Raw genomic sequence first — 14076 nt, 5'->3', positions numbered from 1 at the left:
CACACACCACAACACAATAAAAACGTTGATGGCTTGCATTTTAAAAACAATAAGGTAATCGTTCACTTAAGCTGCAAGCAATAGAGTACAGTAAAAGTAGATTATCCGGCTATAGTGAAAGAAATTCTGGTCACAAAACTTTGCAGTACGGTCTAGTTAATTTTTTTAGGACATTTTTTATATATATTTAATAAATCATTTAATATATTTACTTATCTAACAGATGCGAGTTTGTGTTTGAAAACCGTCATTCCTGCAGTTAATAAAATATCCAGATGAGGGCAGCCAAGTCCACTTTACCGTCCAGCCTCATTCACATCCCGTTATTGTTCTATAATTGGAAGTAAATAATTAAGAATAAGAATTTCGTGATTTTATTTAGTCTGATATTTTTGATACATATTTTTTAAATCACCAGCATACTTTTGTGCTTGAGAGTCCCAAACGTTATCGGCCAACATTTAAGAATCAAAAAGATTCGTTTTTGTCTGAGTGGAGAGTCATTTGTCGCCTAGACGATCTTTGTGCGGCGGAAACCGGTCCTAGGTGTGTCGCCTTTACCGCTGTCTGTCTTCCAGGAAATAGGCCGAACTTGTTGCAGGTTCTTTTTTCGCTAGGTTTGACTCTTCGGAACGTGCACGTCCATGGTCAGCCGTCCACCATGTCGGATTGTTTGGAGCGGTCCGTGAAGGTTAGCCTGTTGAAGGAGCCGGTTGTGCGGAGGCTCTGTGAGGTGTTGGATCAATCGAGCAATAAAGGATGGCGAAAACTTGGAGAGATAGTTGGCAATGACCGACGCTTCAAAGTCAGGTGAGATCGGGGTGTTTAGCAGTGAATATTACAGCATGACAGTCACAACAGGTGTTATCATTCTATCAAACATTCTATTCGCCTCATCATTGTATTTGCAGTTTTATGGCTTTATTGATTGCATCATGGTCAGTGATTCCAAAGACTTCACCAACACTCTCAGCTGATTAACACTGTCAAATGGATCACTTAAATCTTCTGGACCTGTAACTCTGCAAATACAGATTTGTCCACGATCACTGCAGTCAGTCTGAAAGGATGGAAGTCCAAGTTTTCCAGAGCCTCTTGCAGAATTGCATTCATACAAAATAATGATGCCACCCTTCCGATTCATAATGTGTTTGTGGTGATGAGCAGAGTTTGTTGTCCCTAAAACACAGCGTTTAGGCTTCTGGCCTAATCTTTTACCTGCTAATAAAAATACACTTGTTTGGATATAAGTGGCACCATAAGAGAGGCCGGTGAGTCTCAGGTAGGAATGAGGCAAGAATGACAAGTTCCTATTAAACATGCTTCTGTAAACTTGGAGAACACAAAGCAGTTCAATTACTTTTCTTTCTTCTTATGTCAGTTCATGCAGTTGATGCCAAAGTTAACGGGAATAATTCTCCCACTTTGTCTCACAGCCCAGACGACATGGAGATGTGCTCCCTGAAGGTGCTGCAGCCGGAAGGCAGCCCCAGCCGCACGCTCCTGAAGCTGATGGGGGAGCGGGGCTGTACCACGGGACACCTGATGGACTATCTCCAAACCGTGGGCAACGCCGAGGCTCTGCAGTGTCTGAAACCACCAGGTACACTCCCGATATCTGCACAAGGTTGATTCTTTTCTGTCTTAAACCTGGTCCAGAAAAGAGAATTCTCCCTGTGCAGCCTTACAGATTCTGGTTCAGCCCCAGTCTGTAGCGATCCTGTCAGGCCACAATTTGCGTCTCAGTTGCTACGCTGTGGGCAAATCTCCAGTGCAGTACCAGTGGTTCAAAGGCAAGGATGAGGTGAGCTCCAGTCAGCCTTTCAATAAGACAATTAAATCTTGTTTCTAAATATACATTTTCTTTTTACATCTGCAGGTGCATAACAGCACCTCCCCAGACCTGATGATAAGTCCAGTCTCTCTAAGAGACACTGGCTTTTACATCTGCAGAGTCAACTGTGGAGATGCTTTTGAATTCAGCCAGTGGGCTCAGGTTGACGTCCTGAACACCAACATGCCATGTGGTACCTTATCACAATATCTCAGTGTTTCCCCCCTAAGTACACGGTAAATCGAAAGCAATGACACCTCTGATGTCCCTCGCCCGCCAGGGCAGAGTTACCAGTCTGCAGGGGGTCGACTGAAGCTGGTGATCCAGCCTAAGTTGCAGCGGCTGCAGGTCGGGGAAAACCTGCAGCTTGAGTGCGGAGCTGTGGGACGACCAATCCCTCGGTACCAGTGGCACAGAAATGGAGTCCCGATTCCCAAAGCAACAAAGAGGAAACTGGTGGTGAGCAGATGGTTCTTTCGATAATATCTGTGAAGACTGTACAGCAGTTGGCAGCCATAAAACCCACCTGGGGAAACAGAATTCCCCCACAAAGGTCCCGAACTCGGCTTTTTTCTTTCTTTCTTTTGTTCTTGATGTAATGTGATGTTCTCTTCTGAAACATGATTAGTTTGTTGTTTGAGAAGAAGAAAAAAGGGCTTCCTGTCAGGAACTGTAAGGTGGAATGACTAAAAAAAACCCAGCTGTTTCCTGTCTGGTAGGTGTGCAGGTTGGTTATTGAGTCAGCGTTAGCATCGTGATTGTGGTTGTCTTTTCCCCTGTCAGTCCAACAGTAGTTTAAAAAAAATCGATGTTTTAATTTGTAAAGTTTGGGGTGGCGTTAGTTTAGTTAGAAGAGTGTGCCACAATTTATTTAAACGCACAATGATGATGCTGACAAGACAAATATCAACGCTACAAAGAAGTGATTTCCTGTTAATGTTTTACTGATGTGACACTGTGGGGTTTGTGGGTAATGTGTATTTAGCTCAACTTGTTTTTTTGGTTTTTTTTTTAATTCTTCTTAGGTTTGTGTTGTTAAGACGTGTTCTTGGGTCTCTCCTCAGATCCCCCACGCTATGCAGGAGCAGCATGGCCGGTATCGCTGTGAGATCAGCAGCAGCACTGAGAGGTTGTGGACCAATGAGGTCGACGTTGTGATAGGTACAGTGAACACCCTGCACTTTAGATTGTTACACTGTTAAAGCCGCTGTCCTGTGGTTCCGACTGAGGGATTGTTGTGTTTGCTGTGCTCTTGACTTAAAAAGCCCCGAGGATATGTGTCCAGATTTCAGGGGCAACGGAGTGCTCTGAAGGTATTGTGGCCTGGATGGTGCATGCAGTGTATGGACTGAAAAAAAACGTAGTTTTACCTGCATGAAAATGTTAGACCTATCTTTATTTAACATCTTTTTTGCTCTACAATTTCTCTTCTGCTTGAGTTTTTGAAATTGTTTTTGGGTTTGTGGGCGCTTTTCCTGGCAGATATCATCAGATATTTGACACTGAATCAGCTGTCTGTGCATTTGGGGACTCTTGTTATTGTCAATACTCACTAAAGCTTTGTATTGGTATTAATCCATACTTTTGGAGTCATGATATTGAGGTGTGGAATGATACAGGACTAGACCGGGTTAACTGAAAGGTTCTGGGTTTGAATCCAGCTTGGGTCTTTCTGCCTGGAGTCTGCATGTTTTCCTTGTGTCTGTGTGTTTGTTTCTTTTTTCCAGTTTTCTCTCACTATCTAAATACATGCATGTCCGATTGATTAGAGACTGTACAGTGTTGCCTCACTGCGAGTGTGTGAGTGACTGATGTGTGTCGGGCCTACAGTCCTGCCTCTCATTTTATTAACAGCCCCGTAATTCAAATTAAGTAATTGGTGGATGGTAGTAAAATCTTTCATTTTAAAGCTCAATCATAATTCTTTGTGTAATGGACGTAAACTCAACTAGAACATTTGTATTCTTGATTTCCAGATGACATTTACGCCATCGGAGGGGGTAAGAGAGATATTTAATCCTGCCTCATAAATGCCTGTTTAAATATATTGTGTTTACATTTTCTGTGTGTGCGTGTGTCTGTGTGTGTGTGTGTGTGTGTGTGTGTGACTTTGCAAATTTAGGTCCCAGTGACTTTTTACTAAATAGTATTCCAGAACAACTTTATGGTAAGTGCAGACTATATTTAATTGGCAATAATGAACAGTTAATTTTACTATAATTGGGTTTTCATGACAACTTCAATCAGTGAATGTGTATTCCAGGGCATGAACGGGTTTTTTTATCGGTCCGGATTGTAACGGTTCTGCTTTCCACCTCTGCCTTGTATCATTCCAGCGACTGACAAGGTGGCCCTGCTGATCGGAAATCTGTCTTACCAGAACCACCCTCAGCTCAAGGCTCCCATGGTCGATGTATACGAACTCACCAACCTCCTGCGCCAGCTCAACTTCCAAGTGGTCTCACTGCTGGACCTCACAGAGTCCGAGATGAGGAACGCCGTCGACGAGTTCCTGCTGCTGCTTCACAAGGGGGTCTACGGTGGGTTCTGCATGGTTAGAAACATAGAATCATGCCCAATGTGTAAATTAAATTCATTTTCAGTCCTATTCTTCTCCCCTCAGGTCTGCTGTACTACGCCGGTCACGGATACGAGAACTACGGCAACAGTTTCATGGTTCCCGTGGATGCGCCGAACCCTTACCGCTCAGCAAACTGTTTATGTGTGCAGAGCATCCTTAAGCTGATGCAGGAGAAAGAGACGGGCCTCAACGTGTTTCTGCTGGACATGTGCAGGAAGAGGTGACTCGGCTCTTAAGTTCATTGTCCAATATGAGGTTTGGATTTGTGTCACCTCAGCAGTCACAGCAGTAAATTGAGCTTCATCTTTATTGTATGAGAAACTCATGCAGGATTCCCCCCCTTCCCAGGAATGTTCATGATGAGAGCACTCCGAACATCGTCCTGAGAGTTACAGCCAACATTGTCTTTGGCTACGCCACGTACGTGTTTACTGTCAGCTGTCACGCATGACATTTGCCCATTTTCTGTTCTGTAGAGCAAAAGTACTCTTTCTTCCTTTTTGCTGTTCAGGTGCCAGGACGCTGAGGCCTTTGAGCTGAGCTCCACCGGCTTCACCAACGGGGTTTTTGTCAAGTTTTTGAAGAAAAGGCTGCTTGATGATGAGAAGATTACTGTGCTGCTGGACAGAGTTGCAGAGGGTGAAAAATAACGAGAGATACAGTTTCATTAGGGACAAAGCACCTGCTGTTACAGTATCATTGGGTATGTTATAACGTACTGAAAGTTTCATGTGTTGTGTGCAGACATGGGTCAGTTTGATGCTACAAAGGGAAAGCAGGCCCTGGAGATTCGCAGTAGTCTGTCGGAGAGGAGAGCGCTTACGGATCCTATTCTGCCCGGCAACAGTCCCAACATGGCTCACACTCTCAGCCGGCATTGGGCGAAGGCTCATGGTGAGTTTAATCCCTTTGAGTCAGAGTTGGTGTCATGTTTGTGAAACTGTGATTGTCTTTTTTTTCCCCTTTCAGCCCAGCAATAGTTATTATAATATATATAATAACTATTTTAATTTGGAAATCACTTTTTGTTTTTGTTAGAAGTATATGCCACAATTTCTTTATTTAAATGCACAGTGATAAGGCAGACAAGACAAATATCAGAACTGTGCATGTTGTTAATTTCCTACTGATGTAACAGTGGGATTATGGGTAGTGTAGTTTCAGCTCAGCTTTTTTTTTCTCACTAAGGTTAGTGTTTGAGTGTTTCCTGTAACAGTTCTTGGCCTTCAAAACAATGCCTATGACCTTGTTTTTACAATTTGCAACATTGTTAAACATTATGTGAATAATGTGTGAATCTATCAGTGGGGTTTTTTGGGGGGTTTTTTGCTTAAAAGAAAGTTCATCGTGTCTTTGAATCTTTCCAGAGCTTCCAGAGAGCATGTGTCTGGACTTTGACTGTGGTGCTCAGATCAAGTTGGGCTTCGCTGCAGAGTTCTCCAATGTTCTTGTCATTTACACTCACATCATAAAGAAGCCTGAAGACATGTCCCTCTGCCAGGCTCACGTCACTGACTTCTCGCAGGTCAGCTTGCTGCACGAGCCACGATTAGATGTACGCATGTGTGCATTGTGCATGTTGCACATGTTATTTTTAATTGCAGGATGTGGATGTGGATCCTAAAGAGATGAACAGAGAGACCCCGGAAGAGACGGGGGTTTACTTCCTCTCCAGCAGTCTACCACAGCATTGTCTCTACACCAGAGTCGGAGCACTGCAGAAGCTCAAGGTCAGAAAGGAAAATTAGTGTGGCGCTTTACATAAATCAAGGAATATTCCATCTGCTCTGCAAAGGGGAGTGATTGTAAACCTGAAATCAGATCTAAATGTCATTTTAACTGGGGCCAGTTTGTGACATTGACACGCTTTGGAGAATAGTCAGCATCAATGCCAGCATTTAATCTGATTAAGTCTCACAAATTGTTTATTTTTATGAAACTGTTGATTCTTTTTTCCCGACATTTCCTGCAACAGGAGGAGCTGGCATTCACCCTTTGCCTTCAGGGCACCTTTGTCAGCATGGATGATGACACAGTTCACTGGACCAAAACGATCAACATTGGCAAACCGCTCATAGCTCGACTGGACCTGCACCGACACGTGCGACGAAACAGCTGCCTACAGACCTGCCTAATGCCCCACAGCCCCTCTCACAGCCCCTGCCACAGCCCCTGCCACAGCCCCTGCCACAGCCCAGGGCCGGAACATCGCCTCCACATTATTCCTGGACCGTACCAAGTCCAGGACTACGCCCGCCTCTCGCCTCAACACCACTACCTGGACGTGTACGAGCCTCTGCAGGGTGCCGTTGGTGGCTCTGGGGAGTCCTACTATGAAAACGTTAGCCAGCCTCAGTATGACCCTGCGTACGTATCTGCGGAGAAGCTTTCAAGCTCTTCCAGCAGGATGAGCATCCCTATAGAGACCACAGATGACATCAGTGAGCTGCAGACTGTGTTCATCAACAGTCTGCAGCTTCAGCAACAGTAAAACTGCTGTCGGAGGTTTGACACGTCTAGATGGATTTTAAACGCTGCTCTCCCTGGTATAGGCTATAAGAGTTAAAAACAACAGCAATGTAATATTATATACACTGAATTTTTACATTTTTAGAGAAACATATGTATTTCAGATGACTCTTGGACATTACACAATCGGGCACTTTTGGGAGGTGTGTTTTTTTAAAAGCATAAACATCCCCCACAAAATACAAAGAGATTAGATTTATTGGCCCGTTTTTATTTTTTTTAAAGCTGAATTTTATCCTGACTGTTGCCAAATATGAGCCAAGCACATGAATTTGAGCAGCTGCCTCTGGCTGGTGTTTAAGTTGATTTTCATGATCTGTCTGTAAGATACCGTGATCATTTAAATCTATAACAATAATCAATAAATAATAAATCATTCCATTGTGATGGGCTTTAAATTACTCTCAGGTTGGCAGTAATGGACTCTCTTGCCACCTCAAGGGAGCCTGTAGGGTCATTTACAATGTATATTTTACATTACAGCTTATTCCTCAGTCAACCATAACTACTACTGAGTTCAACTCGGCAAGTTTCCAAATCCTATTTTTCCCAAACAGAAGGCTGGTTTGCGTCTAACATGATGGAACCCTTGTGAAGCAATAAGTGCACCAATGAGGAAATGCCCCCGAGGTCATGGTGGGTTATTAATTTCTCAAAATTATTAAATGCAGAAATAATCTGCACCTCTATTAAAAAAACAAAAGCCAGAATGTTGGTAGCACCAGGCAGGTAATCAGTGAGAATAAGACAATAGCATAATCTTGGATCCTGCTTCTGAAATCGATGCTGTGTGTTATCATTTCATCTAAATAATGTTCACTTTATTTCCAAGGATGGAAAGGTGGTTCAAGGTCAAGGTCACTGTGTTATCAACAGCTGTAAATATGAATCAACAGAACACACACTAAGGAGTAAATAAACAACACTGCAGTCCACCACAATACTCACAGGAAAATGTGCTAAACATTGGATCATTTAGAGCATTGTGAAGGTTATTATCCATAAAGATCAGCCCTGCTCCGCCCCGGCGTTACATCAGTGGGACGGAGAGTGCGACATGAACTCCGCCTGACTGAATAATGGATGGAGAATCCACACACAAGACGCAGGGTGAGCTGACGCTACGTCACCGGTGAGGGAGGAAGGGCTGGTGAGACGATGCAGCAGGCAGAGAGGAGGGAGGTAAGGGAGAAAGCCGCCTGCAGTGCAGAGAGGAGCACACCTCTGATCATGGTCGCCTCCTGGAAGCAGCTCTTCTTTCACCTCCTCCTGCTCCTCTGCTGCAGACTCACCCAAACAAGTAAAGCAATTTGGATTAATCTGTGTGTCTGTGAGAGATCGTGAGAATACGCTCACCCTAGGAAGTGAGAAGCATGTGGTTTCCTACTGCGTCATGTGTAGTTTAGCATTTTCAATTAGATTTTCTTCTGAAATTCATTCAGAAATTCTTTGCTTGTATAGAAGTGCCAACATATACAGGAAAATAGTTGTGATATCGTAGTATTAGCAACAAATCTGAATAATTAATATCAGTAATGTATTTTTTTCATCAGTATATTATACATGTGCTTTGCCATCAGAGTCTGCTGGACCCTCAGCTCCACCGGAGCCTCCCAGCAGTCCTCTGCCAACACTCTCAAAGAGAGTTGTCCTGAAAGGTAAAGGTTTTATTTTAAATCTCACTTTAGCAGATATGAGAACTGCTCCGCTTGGACCTGACCGACCCTCTACCACACACAGGTGACGTCTACATGGAGAGGGTTGAGGTGGTCAGTCCGGTTATCCTGGAACTGGAGTGCAATTGGACCGGTGATGCAGACAGGTATCCAAATGTAACTGGGTTCTGGAGTAAAGATGGGACGGAGATTGAGGAGAGCCGCCTCACAGTGCCGCTGAAGAATGAGCACTACCATCTCCAACAAAAGTAAGCGCCCACCCCCGCCCCCCCTTCCCCATGCATAGTTTTTATTACTCATATTCTACGTATATTTAAATATGTTTCATTGCTTCACTTTCCAGGAATCTTTCTAGGCCATGAACGTGAGCTTGTGTCTAAGATCTTTAATAATTGATTGCAGAAATTAAATAGATGTATATTAGAATACCAGTTACTGTCCTCATGCACTTATGGATGCTGGTCTTTCAAGGGAACAATCCTCTTTGCTTGTTGAAAAGAAAGTATTTAAACCTGAAATGTGCATTCTCTCTGCTACATACTGTCAAATCCTTCACACTGGAACTAGAAGCCTGAAACCAAATGCACTCAGCTGTGTTATCAGTTTTATTACTTAATTATCTGAAATAATATTGGAGAAAACTCAAGTCCTACTGATGCATGCATGCATGCCTGTTTCTGCCCCCTCCCCCCAGGTTTAACATCGTCAGTCAGGAAAACCTCGGAAACTACTCTTGCGTGTTTGGGGGCGATGCAAAAATCAACTTTGTCTTGGCAGGTAATGATCACCGGAGACAACCGGAGTAAGAGGGTCATAAATGCAACAGCAGGGTTATACTTTTGCCCCATTGTCCATCAGCTCCACAGATGGGGGAGGTGCGAGATAAACCAATAGTCAGTTATGTGGGGGACACAGCTTTGATCACCTGTAAAATGGAGGACACGAAACCGCCGCCCACAACCTGGATCTGGTACAAGGCCAATGGAACAGAGAAGGTGTGTCAACAGCTCTCCGGGCTGCAGTTATCAACACATCATTCTTTCTTCTTATTTACTGTGGAGAAACTGATTGCTTTTGTCTTGCTTTTGGCACTCTCAAAGGAAATAACTCAAACCTCAACTTCCCTTTTAATTTTAAACGTTTGTTTTCAGTTCTGTTAAAGCCAAATACAGCACACGAAAACAGAAATCACACTGAGACTATACAAGTGCATATGATAGAGCCAGCCCAGCAAGGAGGGAAGTGCATGTCCTCTTTATTGTGTACGTGTAGATCTGAAGGTGTGCAGACCTGAAGACTGTCGTTTGTCCTACAGGAGCAGATTCTGGCAGCAACAGAGTCTCAGAGGCATGAAATCAAAAACCAAGAGAGGAAGACTCAGCTTGTGGTGCACAATCTGACAGAGGCTGACTCCGGGTCTTATTTCTGCAGCGCCGTTTATGCCATCAGCAGCACGCTGGGACACGTGGAGCTGAAGGTGAGAGCAACACAATTCTCCATGTTCTGCTGTAAAGATGTGCAGAAGATTTACCATCATTTTTAGACTAATGTCATGTTTCTGTGGGGGATAATAATTGGATTGTGTAATCAAAGGTTTTAATCAATATCTCGGGGGCCACCTTTGCTTTTGTGTCCTTTATGGACTCCTGAGCTTTCTCAAAAAATAACTGTCAGGAATAGATGGACCTCGGTAGCTAAAAGACCTCTTTAAATGAGCTTGAGATGAGGGTTTTTCTGCAGCTGTGTGTTACTGTGTCCTGAAGGTCATCACATTCTACGAGCCCCTGAAGCCCTTTATGGCCATCGTCATCGAGGTGACTGTGCTGGTCGCCGCCATTCTGCTCTACGAGAAGAGTCGCTCCAAGAAGACGTCCTCAGCGGGTATTTTAGTGTCACTCGAGCAAATTGTCCAACTGTGTGCACTTTGATCTAGTTTCATTTTAAGAATGTGTGTTATATTCAGGAAATGAGGACAACGACCAAGCCAACACACTGTGAGTGCCGGAACAACCTCTGACTTTCTAGACTTTTCTGATTTTCAACTAGTATATTTTTGTGTCTTACTCAGGACACCGGGAGAAAATGATGCATCTGAGTCCAACTCTTCAGTGAGACAGAGAAAAATGTGAAGGCTGGAGTCATCCACAAGATCCACGTTTCCTTTACTCGGCACATTTCAGGTTCAACTGGAAAGCGTTTACGCATGTTAACACTGAATTTATCATAGCTACTAGGATTAATCAAGCATCAGCAATAACCAGCATAATCCATACAGGTGATAACCAATACAGCTTTTTACACAGAAGACTGCCGATGACGTTTGCTGTGTCCACCCGGCTGGATTACATCATCCCTGACTGAAAGGCTGCCTTAATGATTGAAGCTCTGGATTCACAGCCTGAAATCTGGACTAATGTGCTGTAGGAATTATTAATAGGGACAGAAAAGTGACCAAAATTCATAAAAACTCTCAATCATAGCTGCACACGTTACTATTATCCTTTCACTTCCTGTAAAAAACCCGTTGTACATCGTTACGCCCCAACTCCTTCAGTAGTTCCTAATCAGTGCCTTACCTCTGTGCCACCCGCCATGCTGCGTCATGTGATCTAACACCCCATCATCTCCGTCAAGATTCCACACAAAAGTTGAAGGTTGATGTGCAGATTATCTTTTTATCAGGATAAGCACTGATAATTAAATCTGCATGGGACTCAGTTCAGCTCAGTCGGTAGAACATGAAGGTCGTGTTCAAATCCGGCTCGGGATATTTGCTGCATGTCACCCCCCCCCCCCCCCCCCCTGATTAATGCCTCTATTCAATAAAGGCAAAAATATGACAAAGTCACTGCTGGTGTGCTTGTTTCATCTGGACTAACACCCTCTACAATCATTTAAGAAGAGAAACAACGACTATATCAGCTTCATACTGACAAAGGAGTGGACAAACAGGTAAGTGCATAAACCTGAAGATCGTTTAATTCCTTTTCAACCCAACATCTCATTTACAAGTCTTCCTCATTCCTGCCATGTTGATTTGGAGCGTGCGTAGTAGAGACAGGAAGGGATCTACGGCTGGTTCAGTAGGAACTGAACCAAAAGCTTGAGGACGCCATCGTTCAGACCCACCACTTTGCCGTCCTCCACTCCATCATAGAGCTTCAGGCTCTCCGTGCCCCATATCAGATTTTTCCTGGGGTTGTCACTATCGGCCTCCACGGAGAGAGCCACTGTGTTGAGCTGGTAGCAGAAGAAAGAGAAATATTTTCCATCTGTGATCACAGCCTGGGACACGAAAGGCCGGGTTACATCCTCTCGATCCCAGAATCCTGTAGATTAAAACAGAAATACGTTATGTTACAACACATCTCTTGGAAGATACTGGCTATTGTTGCCGCAGGAACACATAAAACAATATTTTGTGTTACTGTACATAAGCTCAAGGCCCCCTGTACTCACCCTGGTACATGGCCTGAGCTCCTGTCCAGGCAAAGAGGCTGGCGATTCCATTAGCTCTCAGGAAAACCTCCACTTGATCAGACTGTTTAAGGCGCTCCATCCGGTCTCTGTGGTACCGGTCAGGTACCAGATGGAACTGAGTGTGCCCGTAGCGTGCTGGGTCTGGCAGCTTGGAGCCTGTTAATTTAACCAAGAGGATTTTCAGTCTCATCTCTTCGAGCCAGTATATTTATGAAACCAGGTGTATTTGTAATATGGAGCAAAATCTGGAAGTATTTTACAAAATCAGCAATAATCAACAGTTATACCGGTACAGTGGCAAAAGACAAGCAGCAATAAAATTAATGAAAAGACAAAGTGGTCTCTTAGGAATGTATCACCTGTAAAAATGTTGTTGTCATATTGTCGTCTGAACAGAGGCAGCAGGTTGGGAGCATATGTGACCTCTGGAACTTCGGCTGCATACGAGTCCTCCAGTGGGGTAAACTTAAAAAATAAATTAGAAATAAACAGATAATAACAAATATTACATTTTTCTTTAGAATATTATCAAGTTCTGATGTTATGCTGAATGAACCTGACTGAATTCAAATGTTTGAATGAATGCGGTCTACTTTGTGAGACATTATTTATTATCTTTTTATTTACCTGTTTCAGTTGTTGGGGTATCCTGATTTGACTGTGCGGACAGTCGTCGATCTGGAACCTGGTCGGCTCTTGACGACCTTTCCGATGCCCCTTAGGGATGATCCTCTGTCCTCTCCTCCAGTAAAAATGGACTTGGGGATCAAAGTCTGAACAAAAATGAAACGATTTGTGCAAGCCAATCTAATCGCCACTTTAGAATCTTGCAGAAAACACAATAGTTTTGACTATTACCCGGTTGGACAAGAAATTAAAACAGGACGACTTGAATGCTTTTGATCAAAAGACTTCTGTCTACACTCAACATAGGGTTGTGCGTTATTATATAGTTGTACTACAATAACAACTCAAGGCAAAAGACATTAAACTGTTTCCAGCTCCTTGGAGCCATACCTAGGCTGCACAGGAGAAGCTGTGGATTGTATTTAGCCAGACTGTGGGTGAGTCCGGCCACCAAGTTTCTAAGGAGAGGTCCGAACGTCTGCTCTTGTGCCCTGAACAGGAAAGTTTTGCGTTTCTTCGTGTGCCAGCGTTCCTGCAAGATGACATTGGTGACCAAGGAGCGGATGTCTGCAAAAGCCTCATCGCCAATCCCGGGTACTGTCGTTTGAACCGTCGTTTGTTCCGAGCCCCGTTCGTCCAGGCTGAATTTGTCCGGCAGACCAGGTATATACGCGGTCTTGGTAAAGTGCTGGTACCATCTGTCTGCGTTTCGTGCGAATGTCTGTGGGTACACCACAAATTTCATCCACTGGACACGGGTGATGAGGGAGAGTTTCTCCTCCACAGTAGACGCGCATATCTTCTTGATTTGTTCTTCAGCTTGTCGCCGTCTTGCGGATTTACTTTTAGCCGTAAGAGATGGGACGATGGGCGGATAGGCAGGCTCCTTGACCGATGCTTCTGTGTGAGCTTGTTTATGGTGTTTATATAGAGGCAGATTTCTGGAAAGAAGCAAGGGCAGCCTAGTGCGGGCCGCCATGTTTCAGCCTGTGACGTCTCCTTCTTCTTCTTCTGTTTCTTTTACATAGAATGCTACGTTAGCTAGAGTGCCCCCTATGGCCCATAAGAAAACAATAAGGTGTAACTTCAATATTTGATTAGATTTCTCTTTGGAGAAGAGAGAACTATGACCCTACAGTTTACTATATCCAGAAGATGACATAAATTATGCTCATGTAGTGTAATTAGTTTAATAATACATTTTAATGTTGTAAACATGGGATTTGAGCACATTGTTGTTCTTGAAGGTAGCCTTGCAGTGACGAGTTACAGAATGCATTTGTGCCGAGGAGAAGTGTCGGACATTAAACACACAACACAACAGTATCTTCAATACAATAAAACCATTC

General features: G+C 43.8%; 3 protein-coding genes across 5 annotated transcripts; 2 read left to right on the top strand and 1 right to left on the bottom strand.

Annotated features, from left to right (window-relative positions):
- Positions 1-533: 533 nt before the first annotated feature.
- malt1 (MALT paracaspase 1) lies at positions 534-7325 on the top strand. Of its 2 annotated transcripts, XM_057033555.1 has the most exons (17): positions 534-810; positions 1437-1603; positions 1683-1804; positions 1880-2027; positions 2115-2293; positions 2899-2995; positions 3100-3147; positions 3811-3834; positions 3957-4001; positions 4171-4374; positions 4458-4635; positions 4764-4835; positions 4927-5054; positions 5160-5309; positions 5783-5940; positions 6020-6145; positions 6391-7325. In XM_057033555.1, the coding sequence occupies exons 1-17, from the start codon at positions 662-664 to the stop codon at positions 6904-6906; spliced, it is 2511 nt and encodes an 836-aa protein (XP_056889535.1). In that variant the 5' UTR covers positions 534-661; the 3' UTR covers positions 6907-7325. The 2 variants fall into 2 exon arrangements, with proteins under 2 accessions (XP_056889535.1, XP_056889536.1); XM_057033556.1 differs by lacking the exon at positions 3100-3147.
- Positions 7326-8087: 762 nt separating this feature from the next.
- On the top strand, positions 8088-11468 carry emb (embigin). 2 transcript variants are annotated; one of them, XR_008950662.1, is made up of 10 exons: positions 8088-8244; positions 8525-8602; positions 8685-8868; positions 9315-9397; positions 9479-9615; positions 9936-10097; positions 10384-10501; positions 10584-10614; positions 10689-10800; positions 10896-11468. XR_008950662.1 is itself a non-coding variant. In XM_057033570.1 (9 exons), the coding sequence occupies exons 1-9, from the start codon at positions 8103-8105 to the stop codon at positions 10747-10749; spliced, it is 996 nt and encodes a 331-aa protein (XP_056889550.1). In that variant the 5' UTR covers positions 8088-8102; the 3' UTR covers positions 10750-11468. The 2 variants fall into 2 exon arrangements, 1 of the variants encoding a protein (XP_056889550.1); XM_057033570.1 differs by having other exon boundaries at positions 10689-11468.
- Positions 11469-11573: 105 nt separating this feature from the next.
- mrps30 (mitochondrial ribosomal protein S30) lies at positions 11574-13734 on the bottom strand. The gene is made up of 5 exons (XM_057033565.1): positions 13118-13734; positions 12728-12873; positions 12460-12565; positions 12080-12256; positions 11574-11949 (listed from the first exon to the last, which is right to left on the bottom strand). The coding sequence occupies exons 1-5, from the start codon at positions 13704-13706 to the stop codon at positions 11690-11692; spliced, it is 1278 nt and encodes a 425-aa protein (XP_056889545.1). The 5' UTR covers positions 13707-13734; the 3' UTR covers positions 11574-11689.
- Between the last annotated feature and the right edge of the window lie 342 nt (positions 13735-14076).

Source organism: Takifugu flavidus, chromosome 5, assembly GCF_003711565.1.
Source record: "Takifugu flavidus isolate HTHZ2018 chromosome 5, ASM371156v2, whole genome shotgun sequence".
NCBI classification, from domain to species: Eukaryota; Metazoa; Chordata; class Actinopteri; order Tetraodontiformes; family Tetraodontidae; genus Takifugu; species Takifugu flavidus.
Note: the sequence above shows the minus strand (reverse complement) of the source record. Positions and strands in the feature narration are given on the sequence as shown.